The sequence below is a fragment of the Neopsephotus bourkii genome, unplaced genomic scaffold, assembly GCF_033783945.1.
Source record: "Neopsephotus bourkii isolate Nb327-2 ecotype Australia unplaced genomic scaffold, CSIRO-AGI_Nbou_v1 NB_962, whole genome shotgun sequence".
Classification (NCBI taxonomy): Eukaryota; Metazoa; Chordata; class Aves; order Psittaciformes; family Psittacidae; genus Neopsephotus; species Neopsephotus bourkii.
Window position 1 is genome coordinate 6733929 of NW_026901456.1, and position 16439 is coordinate 6750367.

At 40.2% G+C, this 16439-nt stretch overlaps 1 protein-coding gene across 4 annotated transcripts in view; it reads left to right on the forward strand.

Moving 5' to 3' along the window:
- Positions 1-16108, forward strand: part of IGSF5 (immunoglobulin superfamily member 5) — a 44721-nt gene extending 28613 nt beyond the window's left edge. For 3 of the 4 annotated variants that reach the window (XM_061359248.1, XM_061359246.1, XM_061359247.1), the window contains exons 5-9: positions 1131-1262; positions 2163-2187; positions 5008-5120; positions 7122-7198; positions 15553-16108. In XM_061359248.1, the coding sequence (XP_061215232.1) occupies positions 1131-1262; positions 2163-2187; positions 5008-5120; positions 7122-7198; positions 15553-15621 (416 nt within the window). In that variant the 3' untranslated portion in view covers positions 15622-16108. Of the gene's footprint in view, positions 1-1130; positions 1263-2162; positions 2188-5007; positions 5121-7121; positions 7199-7769; positions 9050-15552 lie in introns of those variants that run through there. The other variant, XM_061359249.1, reaches the window with a different exon arrangement.
- The last annotated feature ends 331 nt before the right edge of the window (positions 16109-16439 follow it).

Here is a 16439-nt window from a genome sequence, read left to right on the forward strand (position 1 = left end):
GTGTTTAGCTCTTCCCTTCACACAAAGATTAAGCTTTCTCCAATAGCAAAGTAGCTGTCTTTCATATTTAAGGCAGCTTGAAATCCCAGCGGCATGCTTTATGGAACAAAATATGATAAAATATACATATTTGTTTCAGTATTTCTAGATAAAAATATTATGAATGAGTTTATCTTCAATTGTCATCACAATTGATAGCAGCCTACAGAATAACTACTTTGCAAGGGAAATTTTGCAAGGGAATAGACCCAACACTGTGTAGTCATTCATGACCTAGATAGCTGCAGTATTTTTTCCAGAGGCTGTCAGCTAAATATGGCTATGCAGTCATTAACTGGGACCTTTAATGAGGAAGTAACAAACATAAACCCAGTGTGAGAGAATGGGCTTTGTCAAGTTTGGATGTGTCTCACACCTGTAATTTTGATTGGAAACTTGTTTCTAAACAACTGTCAAAAGGGGCTGCTTTTCAAAAGGTAGCCAAATTAGGGGTGCTTCTGAAATACTTGGTCAAAACAGAAGGGCAGGATGATGTGACAATCCCAAGATGGAATTCTTCAGAAAACTGTATAAACTGTATCTACAGGCTAGAAATCTCCATCTGTACTAGTTACCTAAGACTATTGCTGCGGTACGTGGGGAGAAATAGACACTTCAGAGCTGTTCATCTTACTGAAAGGGGCATATATACAGTTGACCAAATTAATAGTAACCCAAAGTACCCATTTTCTTTCCACTGCCAAGAGTAGCTAGGTAAGACACTTAGTATCTGCAGTATAGATGTCTAAATGGAACCTTAACCCCTCTGCCCAACCCCAAATGCCTCCAAAGGATGCTGGGAGGCCCAGCATATCTACAAAACAAAGTCTAGGTTGGAAGATTGCAACCCTGTGTTTTTCAGAAAAAAAAGTAACAGTGAGAAAAGCTGCGATTGTAATAAAGAATTTGCATTTAGAAACGTTTTAAATTCTTGGGCACCATCCATAAATACAGAGGTCATCATTTGGGGAACACACACTCCTTGTTAAATAATCAACAAGCAGTTAATAGCTGATCACAGAAAAGATAAACATGCTGAAAAGGCTATTCTGAGGCTGTGAGAGTTAATGTTTCTCCATTTAATTTAACAGAAAATTATTACAGTGAAGACAACAGAAGCACATGGGTTATTGTACTTGCAGTTGTGCTTTCATTTCTTGGTATTGTTCTTCTGATCATTATTATCGTGGTGGTTGTACGCTGCTGCTGCATAAAGAAGAAAGGTAAGTGGTCTATACATTATATACATCTTCACAGTTGGTCTATACATTAAAAAGTACCTTCAGTTATATATAGATCTCCTACTTGTGTCAGCTGTGGTGCTGTACAAAGACCTGTAAGCAGAAGTGTGAACAGACAGATCCTACTCTTAACCACGATCTGGTTAAGATGCTCCTTACTTTCATAGAATCATCATAGAATTGTAGAATGGTTTGGGTTGGAAGGGACCTTAAAGCCCATCCAGTTTCAGCCCCTTGCCATGGGCAGGGACACCTCTCACTAGACCAGGTTGCTCAAAGTCCCATCCAACCTGGCCTTCAACATTTCCAGGGACTGGGCAGCCACAACGTCTCTGGGCAAACTGCTCCAGTGCCTCACCACCCTCACAATGAAGAATTTCTTCCTAATATCTAATCTAAATATACCCTCTTTCAGTCTAAAGCCATTCCACCTCGTCCTGTCACTTCATGCCCTTGTAAAAATCCCTCTCCAGCTTTCTTGTAAGCCTCCCTTTAGGTAGGGGGCCTACAAGGTTAGGCTGCTAAAAGATCTACCTGGAGCCTTCTCAAGGCTGAACAAGCCCAACTCTCCAAAGCTCCAAAGTAATCAGTGTCAGCCATTCATATTAACTAGAAGCGGGATGTGTTTTTCAGGAGTACTTTAACTTTCAATGACGTTTAATTCCTCTGCTGAAGTTCTTTGTTGATGCAGACCTTCAGCGCTGTGTGCCTAATTTCTGATTTCTGCATAAGCTGTTCTACAGGGACGTTGCACAATTTTGTAAAGAGGGGAGAGATGCTGCTGTGGTAGCTGGAACACAATGCATGCTCTAAGAGGAGCTCTGCAGTAGGTCACAATTTAGCTTCCTGAATTTTAAACACTTTTTTCTTTTCTTTTCTTAGGTTCTACATATCAAAATGAAATCAGGTAAGCTGGATGACGCAGGAGAATTTTTCCTTTAACTGAACTCTTTCAGGCTGCCACAGGATTGTGAGAGACGTACCGGTTTCCATGCTCCACTGTCCAGTACTCCCTGGATGCTCAGGTGCTGTCCTACTGAATGACCTTGCCCATTCCTATATGCACAGAAGGGGAAAAAGTGGGGGACAAGCATGCAGGGAAAAGAACTGCCTTTAGGAGAGAAAATCGAGGGCCACAGCTCGCAGCAGGTTGCAAACTCTGGGTGAAAAGAATCAAAATCCTGGAAACAAACGCTACCCCTTTGATTCAGCAAGCACAGAAATAACAAACAAAACACACTCCTACCGGTGTTGATGGATAAAGCAAATTCTTAAAGATCGGCTATGTCCCCAGGTGCCCGGCGGAGGGCGGGGAGCGCGTCCTGCCTGCTCCGTGCTGCTGGCAGCAGCGAGCCGGGCAATTGCCGGCGCCGCCACAGGAGGTCACTGCGGGCCCGGCAGCTCTGCTGGGCGGCCGCGGCGAAGAGGGGGGGAATCCCCCACCTTCCAGGCTGCAAACCGGCAGGCAAATTAGACCTTCCCCCTGTTCTTTCTGTTAGCGTTAGAATGATAAACATTAAACAAAGCTGCCCCAGTGGTGAGAGTCAACGCTTAATCAAGCGGTTATCACACACGCTGCTGGTACATTATTGCGTTGAGTTGGAAAACCTTAGAAATCATGTGCTGATGGTTATCAGCATTAAGATCCTATTTATTGGCGCCAGTGTGGCTGTGACAGCAATGTCAGTAGGGTTATTTGAAATTATTTTTTCTAAGCTTCTAGGGACAATTGTAAATTCATATTCTACTTACGCTTGTGGGGCTTTAACTCCGTCTCTTAATGAATTTACAAAACCTTGCACCATGTTGCCTTGTACTGCAGGAATTCCTAGCTTCATTAACAGCCTTTTGCAGGGAAATTTTATGAAGGTCTGTTGACAGATTTCCATTTATAGAGCACTTTATTGATACAAAACAAAGTAAGGAGATAAGGGAAACACTATTTTCTCCTGAGGAAATCATGCTAATCATGCCATGCCATACTGGTAAACTTCCATATGCTTTCTTAGTTTGTAATGCTAAACTGACCATTTTACTAAGTGCAGTTATATGAATAGGTCAGGTCTAAACCAGCAGGGAATGGTAGGCCACAACTGGCATAACAGTTTTGCTATGAATAAAGTCCTACAAAGCCTTTATGCTGGGATTCTGACTTGGTTCTGCCAAAAGCAGACATGTTAACCCTGCTAATGCAAAAATCAATTGAATATGCAGGGAAGTATCTGCCCCACAGTGGGGACTAGTATGACTGGGTCTTTGCCCTTCCCAGAACCCTCCCTCACTGATGTGTGTGTGCACAGTGCTTTCTTTCAGACAACCTAAAAAGAAAAGTTCCTATTTTCCCACTAATTTTAACCACGAGTTGTGGTACTGACTTCATAAGTGTTGCTTACACTTTGAAAGTTAAGCAAATGCTCAACCAAATACAAAAGCACTGGGGTGAGTCCAGGCTCTATGGCTCAGCTCGGACTTAGAAACTCAGTATTGATAGTTCTGCAAAGTTTTACCATGTGTAAATAATGACACTGAAACTACAGCAATTATTTTCAATAACTTACAGATTTTGTAGGTTAGGCGTTGCTGGTTATTTTTTTTCTTGGGGAGAACTTACCTGCAGTCGAATGATGATTATCCCCATTTTGGAAGCTGTGTAGTAGTAATGAAGAAGTGGTGAGACTAAAGAACATTGTTTTACTTCCAACATTTAATTTTGACTTGGCTGCCTATCTTTCTGTAACTCCCACCCTTTTTTTTTGTAGCTGTTTTCAATTTGGTTACTACACTGAGTTTGTTGAGATCTAAGGATCAAATAGACAGTACAGTATCATGTAGCATGCGGAGATGATATTCCTAAACAACTGTTGTTGTCTTCTAGCAACCATGACAGGTTTCTTAGTGGTATTTAACACGTTTATCTCCTAAAAAAGCCACTGATGGACCTGGCTTATCAGATCCATATGTGCATCAGTAATGCTTATCTGAAAAGTCTGTGGGCCTGAAAATTCCTATTAAACATAAGAAAGCAAATGCAGCAGCTTTCACAAATATTGCTAACCAAGAATATTTTCCACTTCCCCTACAAATCCCTGGGTTGTCAGAATCATGTGTCATTTTGTGCTTGCCACACCAGAAACTGAAGCAGAGATGGACCTGGGACTATCCTGAAGAGAAGTCTGTGGTCAGAATAGATGAATAGTACATCTCTTCTAGCATGAAAGTTTTGAGTAAAAAGACACTGTGCAGCTATGCAGATGAAAATTAACTTTGGAGTGTACAGATGAATCACTTGGGAGCTAACTGCAGTGATGTGAGATAACATGCTTTGTTTTGGAAATTGAGGGGGACTCAAATCACAAAAATGATGAGCTGTCATAGGTGACCTAGCTGGTGTTCCATTATGGAGCCACTGAGTATCCTGTAATTTAGAATTAGAAATCAGAATTAATTTTCTACAAAACCTATGATTTGGAACAGAGTCTTCAGTCTTTGAAGATTGCTCACTTTATTTTCCTGCTTTCTGATAATGATGGAACTTTCTAAATGGAATTTCACAATAAGGTAATACTTATATGGGACAAGATTTGTACTAGCTAATTACTTGGAAGGCCCAAATATACTTTGCACCTATTTTTCCTGAAGTAAAGCACATACATTTTTCTCTGTAACCTACTACCCAATACTTCTCGTGTCATAGTGAAGTTCTAATCACAGGCCTTTTTGTTTCTAGAAAAGTTTCATATGAGAAGAACAAAGATGGTGATTTGCAAAACAGGCAAAGGCATGGTAGTGAAAATCAGGGATATATTCCAGAAGAACTGTGGAACGCAGAACAAAGCTCAGGTGAATATAAGCTGGTGAACCACATATTGTCAAACTGCTTCTCAGTATAGGCATTTTGGTCAACATGTCAAGCAATTACAAGATTCCATAATACTTTGTGAAGGACTTGTGCTTGATCTGAACGTTTCAGATTTTCTAGAGTATGGCTCTTCAAAATTATTGAGAAAATATGAAAGTTCATTGCAGTTGAGTTTAGTTTTAGTTCTGGGTTTGTTTTTTTAATGTCTTTATTCTTCAAAATACCTTCTGGGGCCAGAGGTAGGAGTACTGGATTCCCATACGGTGGTAAATTTAGGCAGTATTTTATAGTTGGTCTGTAAAAACAAAAACCCACCACCGCAAAACAAAAAAAAGAACACAAAGAAAATAACCACCCTCCCCCCCAGCCCCCCCCAAGAAGGAACTGAAAAAAGGCAGTTAGTGAACTATGATTTTACTGATAAATGACTAAGGCATTATAAATTCTAGTCCTTAAGTACAAAGAGTCTTCAAAAGCAAATGTAAATCTCCACGAAATTGTTACCCACCACTTGCCTTTATAACCACACTATTATCAAAACGTTTAATCAAACACTTAATGACATAAAATTATTGTGCAGAGTCTATAATCCAAGCATACATCCTTTTCTCTCTGGCAAATAAATTGTGAAGAATTAAGTACAGTGGAAAGATTTCAGGAGCATATAGTATTGTAAAATGTAACAGTTATAAAAAATATTAAAGGAAAACTAAATAAACCTGGACAGACTGATTCCACTGGGTCCTAGATGGGCTCCTTTCATAGTCATTAGTGTGCTAGGTTGACCTTGGCTGGCCACCAAGTGCTCAACAAGTTGCTCTATCAGTCCCCCTTCCCAGCAGGACAGGGGAATAAAACAGGATAGAAAAGTCAAGATAAGGACGGGGAGACAACTTGCCAATTGCTGTCACAGGCAAAGCAGACTCCAGGAAGGTTAATTCAATTTATTGCCAATTCATAATAAAGTAGGACAGTGGGAAAGAAAACAAACCTAAAAACACCTCTCCCACTCCCACTTCTTCCAAGGCTCAACTTCCATCCTACCTCATTTACCTCATCCTCACAAGCAGCGCAGTAGGACGTGGACTGGGGGCTGTGGTCAGTCCAAAACACACCATCTCTGCCACTTGTTCCTCCTCACACTCCTTCCATGCTCCAGCATGAGCTCTTCCCACAGATTGAAGTCCTTCACAAACTTGTCCAGTGTAGATCCTTACTCCACAGGCTGCAGTTCTTCAAGAACTTCTCCAGCATGGGTCCTTTCCGTGATACAGTCCTTCAGGAATGGAGTGCTTGAACATGGGTCCCCCATAGGGTCATAGTTCCAGACAGAAAATGTGTTCCTGCTTGTCTTCACAGACCACAGCTCCTGCCAGGAGCCTGGTCCAGCGTGGTCTCTTCACATGCTTTAGCTTCGCCCAGGGCAGGCCCCCCTGCTCTGGCATGGGGTCCACCACAGACTGCAGGTGGTTATGTGCTCCATCATGGACCTCTATGGTCTGCAGGGTGACAGCCTGCCTCACCGTGGTCTTCTCCACAGGGTGCAGGAGAATCTTTGCTTTGGTACCAGGAACACGTCCTCTTCACTGACTTAGATGTCTGCAGGGCTGTTTCTCTCACATTTTCTCACTATTCTTTCACACCTCCTGTTGTACAGTGTTTTTTTCACCTGTTCTTCAATACGTTATCACAGAGGTGTCACCAGTGTTGATGATGGGCTCATCTTTGGCCAGCAGCAGGACCATCTTGGAGCCAGCTGGAACTTGCTCTGTCAGACATGGGGGCAGCTTCTGGTGTCTCCTCACAGAAGTCTCCCCCGCAAGCTCTCCACCACTACAAAAAAATTCCTATGTTAGCCCAACAAGTTAGTTAGAATTTGGCTCAAAATATTTAATTATATCTATCTGTATTTGTGAATGGCTTGTGTTTCATGCCATGGTGGACACCAAATAATGATAATCTTGTATATATCCTTGTTACAGGAATTGCCTCTCTTCCCCCAGTATCTTCAAATTTCACTCTCCCTGCTGCAGATTTACACATAAGTTCTTCACGAAAGGTAATTATAATGCTGATCACTTAAACTTTTTTCTTTTTCAAACTGTGTATTATACTATATCCAAACAGATTTTGGGTGAAGGAAGACATTTATAAGTCAGTTGAAGATACAATTGGATAAATGGAATGTCTGTTCAGCATTCCTGAATGTTCAATTTGTAAGTGGCCTGGGTATTAGTCTCAGATTTAGATTGAATTTTGGGAAAGATGGGAGGTGAGGGAGAAACAGCCTTGACATTCAGAGTAACTCTGGCTTGGTTTTTGAGAATTCACATCTTGTGTATACTATGCATTAAACCATTATAATGTGGAGGTTTGCTTTGCTCTGAGCAGGTAACAATTCTAGACAGCTTTTATATAAATGCCTTTGCCAAAGTGGAGGTCTACAGTGTTTTTGTTGTTCTCCCCAGTTGCCAGAATGGAGGAAATGTGGGTATAGGATGGAGGCACTGTCGAAGGTGAGGTTTGAGGTTCCTTTGCAAACAAAATCCAGTGCAGATACAGTAAATAAATATGGATTTTCTCTGGATCATTTCTTGATTGCATTTTCTGATTACACTTCCACATTGCAGAAGTTGATTCACTCAGGAACTTTACACTGACCTTAGAAACCTTTGGTATCTCAGAAGTAAATGATGGAAAGGAGAACGTGCAGCTAATACTTAGTCCATCCTAGAGCTTTGCTCCCTTTCCGCATGGCTAACAGGTAAAGAAGTAGAGCTCAGTGCTTACTCCTCTGCTTGTTCTCGTCTCAGCTACCTCTGTTCTGAAGGATGGTGCTGGGCTCACTTAGCTTCTAGCATAACAGCAATATAGATCTTAATTTATGCCATATATTTGTAAAATACTTGTAGCACCTTCATGGTGGTTTTTGCCAATTTTTCTTGGAAAGTGGCAATGATGTGGTACTGAGTTCACTCCTCAACACAGTGATAACTCATTTGTATTTGAAGAGCTGTTTCAACATGTGCAATCCATAAATCTGTCTTGGGATGACATGGCATATAAATCGTAGCAGAGCGTGTCTAGTTCTTTTGGCACACAATGAAATTTAGGAAGTACTCAGTCAATGATTAAAACAATAATCAAAATAGTAGGAGTAACAATAATAGCAATGATACTGATGTATTTGTGGCTGGTGGTTATTATATTTGACACTAATTACCTGTCAAAAAATACTATTAAAGCAAAGCTGAAAAGCATGTACAGAACAGATTCAGTGTGGATCTGTAAGGTTGAGCAATAGTTTGAGACAGTGTTTGATGTGCTTATGAACAGGACTATAAGGCACTGGCTATGTTTACATGCGCAAGGCATATGGCACATTATGGTCTGCTCTGAGAAACGAAAGAGCTTTTGCTGAGGATTCTGTATCCACCCTATACATGTTTCAGGGGGAAGCAATAACTTCAGTTAGCCTTACCTGTTTCCCAGTGACTGGGTGCTCATTGGTGGTTGATGTGCACTGGCTGTGAATTAAGCTATCTGGTGTCATCTGAAAGGTAGCCAAATTGAGTGCTCTCAGACAGCTTCATAGGGAGAATTGTAGTGTTGTGAGTCAGGACCAACAGGAGACTGTGTTCACAAGCATTGAATTGATGCTCCTGATTCAAGCTGAAACGTGAATGTAGGTGCAGCACTCTATGTCGAATACTAGTTTAGGTGGCCTAGAAGGTCTCTTGCAACTCAGTGGCTAGGGAAAAACATAGAAATCCACCACAGGCACAAAGCATAAAGTTGAACTGTTTCTGTTAAACCAGTTGTCTCTGGCAGTGTTCAAGGCCAGGCTGGATGGGGCTTTGAGCATCCTGGTCTCATGGAAGGTGTCCCTGCCTGTGGCAAGAGGGTTGGAACTAGATGATCTTTAAGATCCCTTCCAAACAAAACCATGCTATGAGTCTATGATAATACTTGGTATAAGAAAGTCTGTTGTGGTGGCTGCTGGCTGCATCACTAACTGCATATGCATTTTTTGAAGGTGAACATTATTTATAACTGTTTTCTATATGTTGGAGGAATATTTAGCAATGTACAAATGGCTTGTGAAGGCAACCCATTTCTCAGTTTGAACAGGACTTTGCAGAATATTGTGATGGCCCTATCTTGCATATGCAGAAGCTGATAAAATTTGATGAATTACATTAAATTGTGAATTTGCAGTCCATAATTTATATTTATAGCATTGCATACAAACATAGTAAAACATTTCCCAGACAAACTTTCATAATCTTCCTTGTTAATAATAATAAAGGTTTTCTGACAAAAAGTGTTACTGGATGCATTCTAATAAAGTTTAATCACCACTTTTGCCAATATACTGCATACTAAATATTATGGTGCCCTTTTGCTATAAAATATTTCTTGTCAGGTAGGAGAAATCGAATGGCAAGCCATTTAACTGTTTGCTGATTAATGCTGAATCAAACAATTTCTTCAGAAACCACCTGCCTTCCTGCCACTGCATTTTCTAAATACAAACAGTTGTGTTTCTCAGGTGACTTTCCTTGTGTGGAGACTGGAAATGTTCCCAAAGGTTTTCCGTATTTACTTTTCTGGACTGTTTAATGGAAAATAGCGGGTAAAAAACAGAAGGAGAAGTTAGAGAGAATTTTATTTTTTTCCATAGTGAAGGAGGTCATAAAGGGGTAGACTCCAGCAAATTACCTCTCTCTCCCTGGATAATCACAAAAAATTAGTAAATTTCTTTGCAGTGCTTCTATGGAAGTCAAGAAGAAGGAGTGAAGAATCCAAGTCCTCCCTCAGGAACATGGGGGAAGGAACAAGAAACCCATCTACTGATGGAAAGAGTCATAGGTTTATGTGGGAAAGTCTGAATGGACAGTTCTAAAATTAAAAGAAGCTCATAGAACTGGAGATGAGATGAAAAGCACAGCTATCACAGTGAATCAAGTTAGATTTTGACTGAATAAAGGTGATCATGCCTGCTGCACAGCCCATTTCTCCCACCCCCAAGAGAAAACTGGGTGGAAAATTCCAGCACAGGTCAGAGGCATTAGGCATTCTTCCTGAGTCTCTGAAGGCATCACCTTCAAATTTTATCCTTTCTGTTCTGTATGTCAAAAGTTATATTTTCAAATGATTTCAGAGATTAATGGAGACTTGGTGTCACAGTGTTTGTTTCCTGTACCTGGACATAACCAGGTACAGAGCTGAAAAACCTGGTGGGTGTCACTGTAAAAGGTGACAATAGAAAATTGCTTAGGTCAGCTACTGGCTGTTTAAACTCTTTGAATCAGAAACTAATACAAAATGTTCATGGAAGATAAATGTTGCCCAGCAATTGCACTGATCAATTCAAAACGTGAACAAAAGATTTGGCAAGTAATCTTAGGGAAAAGTAATAGCTGAGTGAAGAAGAAGGGAGAAAAAAAGAGGCATGTGACACATTTAAAAAATGATGAATATCGAACTAAATTATTGAGCTGAGGAAAAAATTACCAGCCACTAGAAGAGGAGGCCAGAAGCATCAGTCAGGGGTGCTGGAAGGTCTTCATTCTGATTACATTAGCCAAGAAAAGGTCAAATGGAAAGTAGAATTACAGGCTTCTGTTTAATTGCATATTTTGTTACTGTCAGCGATGGGAGGAGTGATCCTTGCTACTACTCCCAGGGCTAAGCTGCAGGCCAAGCAGGTATTAGGGACCAAGGTCTCATCCAAGAGCCCATTTTTCATGCCCTGACCCAGTGCACAGGGCTACTTCCACAACCCAAGCGCAATGGTGGGGATCCCTTACCTTGTCTCTAGCAAGTTTTGGGGCAATCCCACAGACAGTTTAGCCTGAACAAGGGCCATAGGGTCAGTTCTGCTGGGTTCTGAGTGACATCTCCAAGGAACAGCATTTTTTCAAGTCCCACTGGTACAAAAAGAGCTGTAAGGACTAGACAGTCTTCTGTACAAGCTTCATAATTATTCCATTTAATATGTCATAAATGTCTCTCTGATAGATCAGAAAATCATTTCATAAAAGGCAGTGAGTGCTCCCTTATAGCGGGCCGCATTCATCCCTGGTGAAATTCAGCTGACTTCAGCAGAGCTACAGAAGGCTTGCACTTGCCACCACAGCTGCACTCCTCCTCTCCAGTCCAGAGTGAGTCATGGCTCTGTTAATGGGGAAGGATCTATTTTTCTTCTTAAATACTCCAAATGACACTCTATAAACTGGAAATATTATTTAGTGGTGGTTGTGGTTTTATACTGGGCAGGAAATGAATGATGAATTGCAACTCCATTTATTGCACTGACTATAACTGCTCTGACTGAGGATTGTTTGAAAAGAAAAATTAAGCAATCAAAATTGAATTAAAAGGTCAATAAATAGAAATATAAACCAATGATGGCAAATAATTTTACCTCTACTGGTGAAATGTACTATAGAGTATGTCATGTTATGGTATTCATTGGTCAGCATATCTTGATTAAGAGAGTAATAAATATTGATGATCTAGAAAAGAAAGGTGCAGTTTATAGTGTAATCTTCTCAAGTGTCTGAAAGAAGGGGAGGAGTGAAGCTATGTGGGTGTAATTAACTCATGAAGAACTGAGAAGGAATTTCCAGGCTGTATGTCTTATTGTTGGACAGGGAAATGTGGCGAGTTTACGAAACGTTGTCAGGATGGAACTGGTTTGCTATTTGAAGTGATAGTATATCCAAATTATTTTGAGGGTGTCCAGGACTTTTGGGTGGGTGTTTTCCTGTATTCATTTACAGGAATTTGGAATGAGAATTAAAAGCTGAGAGCAGGAGGAAAAATAACCTTCAGAAACAGGAAGCTGTACCTCCCTGATTTTTGTTCTAACAGTTAGGCAAATGTGTGATGCACGCAGACATTTTTGGAAGTACTCCTACCTCATCAATTTCAGCAATTTGTTTTAATGTACTTAGGCTTGGAGGTTTGTTGTTTCTTTTTTTTTTGGGGTTTTTTTTTTTTTGGCTGGCTAATAGCAGGCAAATCCTTCAGTTTATCACACATTCACACAGCGTCAGCATCTGAGGAGCTGCCATCTGTCAAATTAATGTAAAGATCAGAGCCCTGTTTCATAGTGCCAGATTCTTGTTCATCATTCATATCACTGATATCATATGGGTTGCAGAAATGACTACAACATACTTGTAATAGCTGAAGTCCTTCTTTCATTGACTGAAGACTGAAGTGTATTCAAAACATCACCGAAGGATTCAACTCTGAAATCAGCTGATACACACGCTCATTTTACCTTCTGATTTGTCCATATATTGCTAGCTGTCTGTTTGTCTGGCTGAAAGCTGGAAGAGGTGGAAAGATTTGGGCAGCTGTTTAACCAACCAAATCAACAAACTGTGCAAAGCTTTTCCCATTATAATAGTCCTTTTATAGTAATCACTATGAAAAGTGATGGTAAGTCAACAAGCAGGCTTTGAAACCTGTGACTGCCAAATAGCCATGGTTAACTAGATGCCAGGCTGACAGTACAAAGAGACTTAAAGCCATGTAAAAGAAATGCTGATGGTACTGCATCCTTACTGGTAGAAGACCTTAGGAGCTCACTCCTGTAATGCTGGGCTGTGCAGCTAACTGCTAGAGCTGTTATTTTTTTCTGTTCAATGTGTAGGATGTAATGATTAATGAAACCATTTTTTCTCAGACTGGGACTGACAAGACTAATAGAGCACTGAATTAATATGAAGAAACAATTTTGAAATCCAAACCAAGCAGAGGCTCTAGCAGTTGTGGCATTGGTTCTAAATATGAAATGGTTCTTGTGGTCCTACTCCTCTGCATTTTGTATTTATAATGTGTTGTATGAGAACTTCTACAGCACCAGAAAATGAGCTTCAGGTCACTAAGCAGCCGCCAGTAGCCTCCATTTCAGTGAAGTTATATCCAGTGAACTTAAACCTCAGTGAGGCTATACTATTTCAAAGAAAGCTCCACTGAAAATGGGTCAGTACACAGCATGAGTTGACTGAAATTCATGAAATTATTCATTAATCGATATCAGAGCACAGTGAAAATAAAAGTAACCTATTGTTTTTGATCTAGAGCAAATAACAGCAGGGCAAAGGCAAACCATCGTGGGCACAGTCCCTAGCCCAGGAGCAAACCTGCTGTTTGGTTCCTGCTTCTGTGGTGAGGAGAAATGACAAGGCAAGGCAGGGGCTGGGTGGCTTACACTTGCAAATGAGATTTTTCAAGCAAAAGAGGCATGCTTGGGTTACATTTTCCCCAGTGCTCTCAGGGCAGCCTAGATCCAGCTGGTGCAAGTCCCCTGACTCCCTCCTGTTCAAAATCACATGCAAACCAAAAGTTTATCCTGTACTGCCTACTAATGGCCCTAGCCTCTGCCTCTTTTGATACCTCCTGATTAATATCTTTGTTCTTTAGCAAATCTGGATGCAATGCAGTATTTTCATGCAAAAAGTTCTGGGAAATATTCCCACTCCAGTATTTTGCTAAACATGAGGTTCAAATAATGAACTATTTCAGGAAGTTTCTGAAACAGAGTTCAGTGAGGTGCTCTTGGACCCCCTCTGAAACTTTCTGGTTACTCAGTACGCTAGCTAGTTCAGTATACTTTATGCTGAAAGGGCAGTCCACAGTATCTGAGAACACTTGTTTTCCACGAACATAGTGCTTGCCTTCAGCATTGTTCAGATTGTTTTTTTCCTTCCATTCTACTTGTAAGTTGGGTATTTTGGGGGGGAGCAGGAGTAGAGAGCTTCTCAAAACTTTGTCCTAGTGAGAAAGCCTGTCATAACAGACCTGTAATTGAAAGGTCATGAAATTCCAAATAACTGTTCTGCCGTAATGGAGCAAATCTTATCACATATTAATCTCCAGGGTAACTCAGAGCAGAGGAAACTTCTGGTGTGTACTGGAAATGAATGAAAGATGTCTCTGTTGAGCACCAATAAGGTCTTTGGGATGAACTGCAAGAAATTAAGTGCAGCAGAGAGATCCTGGAAAAGGTCTCTTGAGCACAAACAGGCAATCCTGTTACTTCCCAGAGCCTCTCTGCAGAAATAAACAGTAAAGAAGGGTAAATTTAGAAAACAGCAGTATGTTCTAGCAATAAGAAGAGATGGGGGAGGGGGAGAGTTGTATTTAAAACAGAAGGCAGCTGTCTTATGGAATGTTTCTAGGATAGTTATATTTATCCCATGCTTTTCCTTGAGGTGCTGGAACTCATTAAATACGAGAGACATGTTGTGCACATTTGTTATCTAACATTTTCCTCTATGGCTCATTCAATAATGTATAGGTACCAAATGCATTATTTAAGATGTTGAATGCTGGAAGAAGACCAAGGCAATACAGACTGTACATGATTAATGCTCCAGAAACAAAACACAGGAAGACTGGTCAATAGTTAGGAACCCAATTGGGCTTGATAAAAAATTCCACTGGGAAGATCTGAAATTTCTGTTCACTTCCAAGGTCTTGAGACCAAGTGGGGAAGTTGCAAGGAACATTAGCCAGCAGATGATAACATCTACTTGGAGGTAGATAAAACCAACACTGGGGCTGGCCACAGCAAACCCTTTGGCTGTAATGGTTCATTTAGGAAGCTATGTGAAGAGACTTTAGAACTTTGGAAGAAATTTGCATCCCTTAGGGCTACTTTGTAATTATCTATGTGAAGTCCCACTACTGCGTTTAAATATCCAAAATGTACTTTTCTTGGGTGAATTTGAGAATGAAATTTTCTTTGTCTTTTCCCTTGCAATGATATTTCATAAAAGCACATAAACAATTAGGACTGGAAATCCACTGCACTAGTTGCAAATGAGGATAGTGATTTCAAAGCTGCTAAGCATTTGCCCTGCACTGATCCCACTGGGGTCAATTTGAAAACAAATTGAAGTGGAATCGTGCCAGTCATGGAAACTTTAAAAAAAGCTTGCCTTGAAAAAACCCTGGGATGCTGACAGAGGTCTTTCAGATACATGAAATACTGGTGTGCTTATTGTTGCAATTTCGAATGTATTTGGAAAGCCATGTCAAATGTTAAGTTTCTGTTACAGCTTAATGGGTAGTTTCTTTAAGAGAACCAGAGGAGAAATGTCCATCATGTCTTGCTTAAAAGAATGCAGACTGCAAAGTCCATGAGAAGTTTTCAGCAAAAGACCAGCTAATGAATTCCCAGAACTCCCAGCTGTGTGTTGCATGTGAATCTTTTGTTCTGCTGTTCATCCTTTCCTTTGTATTTAGATTTTGAGTGAGCTGATGCTGATAGATTTCATTTTGATATAATGTTTTGGGGTGAGGGTTTGGCAGGTGATCTCCTGAGGACCTTTGTGGGACTGCTTTTCTAGGATTTCTTCAACTTCTATAACTGCTTTTACTCTCCCATAGGTGGGATCCCAAAGACGTGTTGATTATCTGATCAGCCCAAAGAAAATTAGAAACATGACACTTGTTTAGGATGTACCTCTCCAGGGAACTTCTCCATCACTTTTATTTTGCACATTTGAATGGCTTCCTGCAACAAAGAAAGGTTAATGCTACTTTCAGTTTAAGCTATAAGTTATTTTTCTATTTTTTCCTCACATAATGAAATAAAATTGCAACCTTTATAATGTAGCATATGATATCTCAGCAAAATAATGGACATAAATGACAGCCTTAACTTCAGATAATGATGAGACTGTACAAGAACAAGAATCTGTGCTTTGGGTCCCAAGGAAATCAGCAAAACTCCTATCAAACAGAAATGTTTGGTTATCCACAGCAAGATCAAGGACTGTAACTGCAAGACATTTCTTAGTTCAGAACTGGTTAATAATAATACTGATCACTACAGTACGTACTGCTTTTTTAATGTACTTTATGTTAAGCTGATCATCTTGAGCTTATAGATCAACAATATTTTTCAATTTCAGTTCTGTAATAAAATCAAGGGAAGTTTCATGAGAGCTGCTGCAAATTCCTAACAAAAATATCTTTGGATCAGAAATTAATTTTTTTCATTTCAATATGTTATTTTGTTAAAGGCATTTGTCTTAAATTGAATATTCTATTTTTAAATAAAAAACAATTACCTATGTGTAAAAAAAAAATCCTGTTTTGATTGAGATGCAATGTCTTAAGCTGAAAAATGTGGATTTGAAAATCCTGACTTTTAATATTTGTTGCTTGAATGTTTTATCTCTCTGTTCCACTTGTGGGCTGAGCTTGGCAGCCAAGTGGCTTGGTGATTGCTGGACCTCATTGTTTCATCAGGGACAGAGCTGATAGAGACC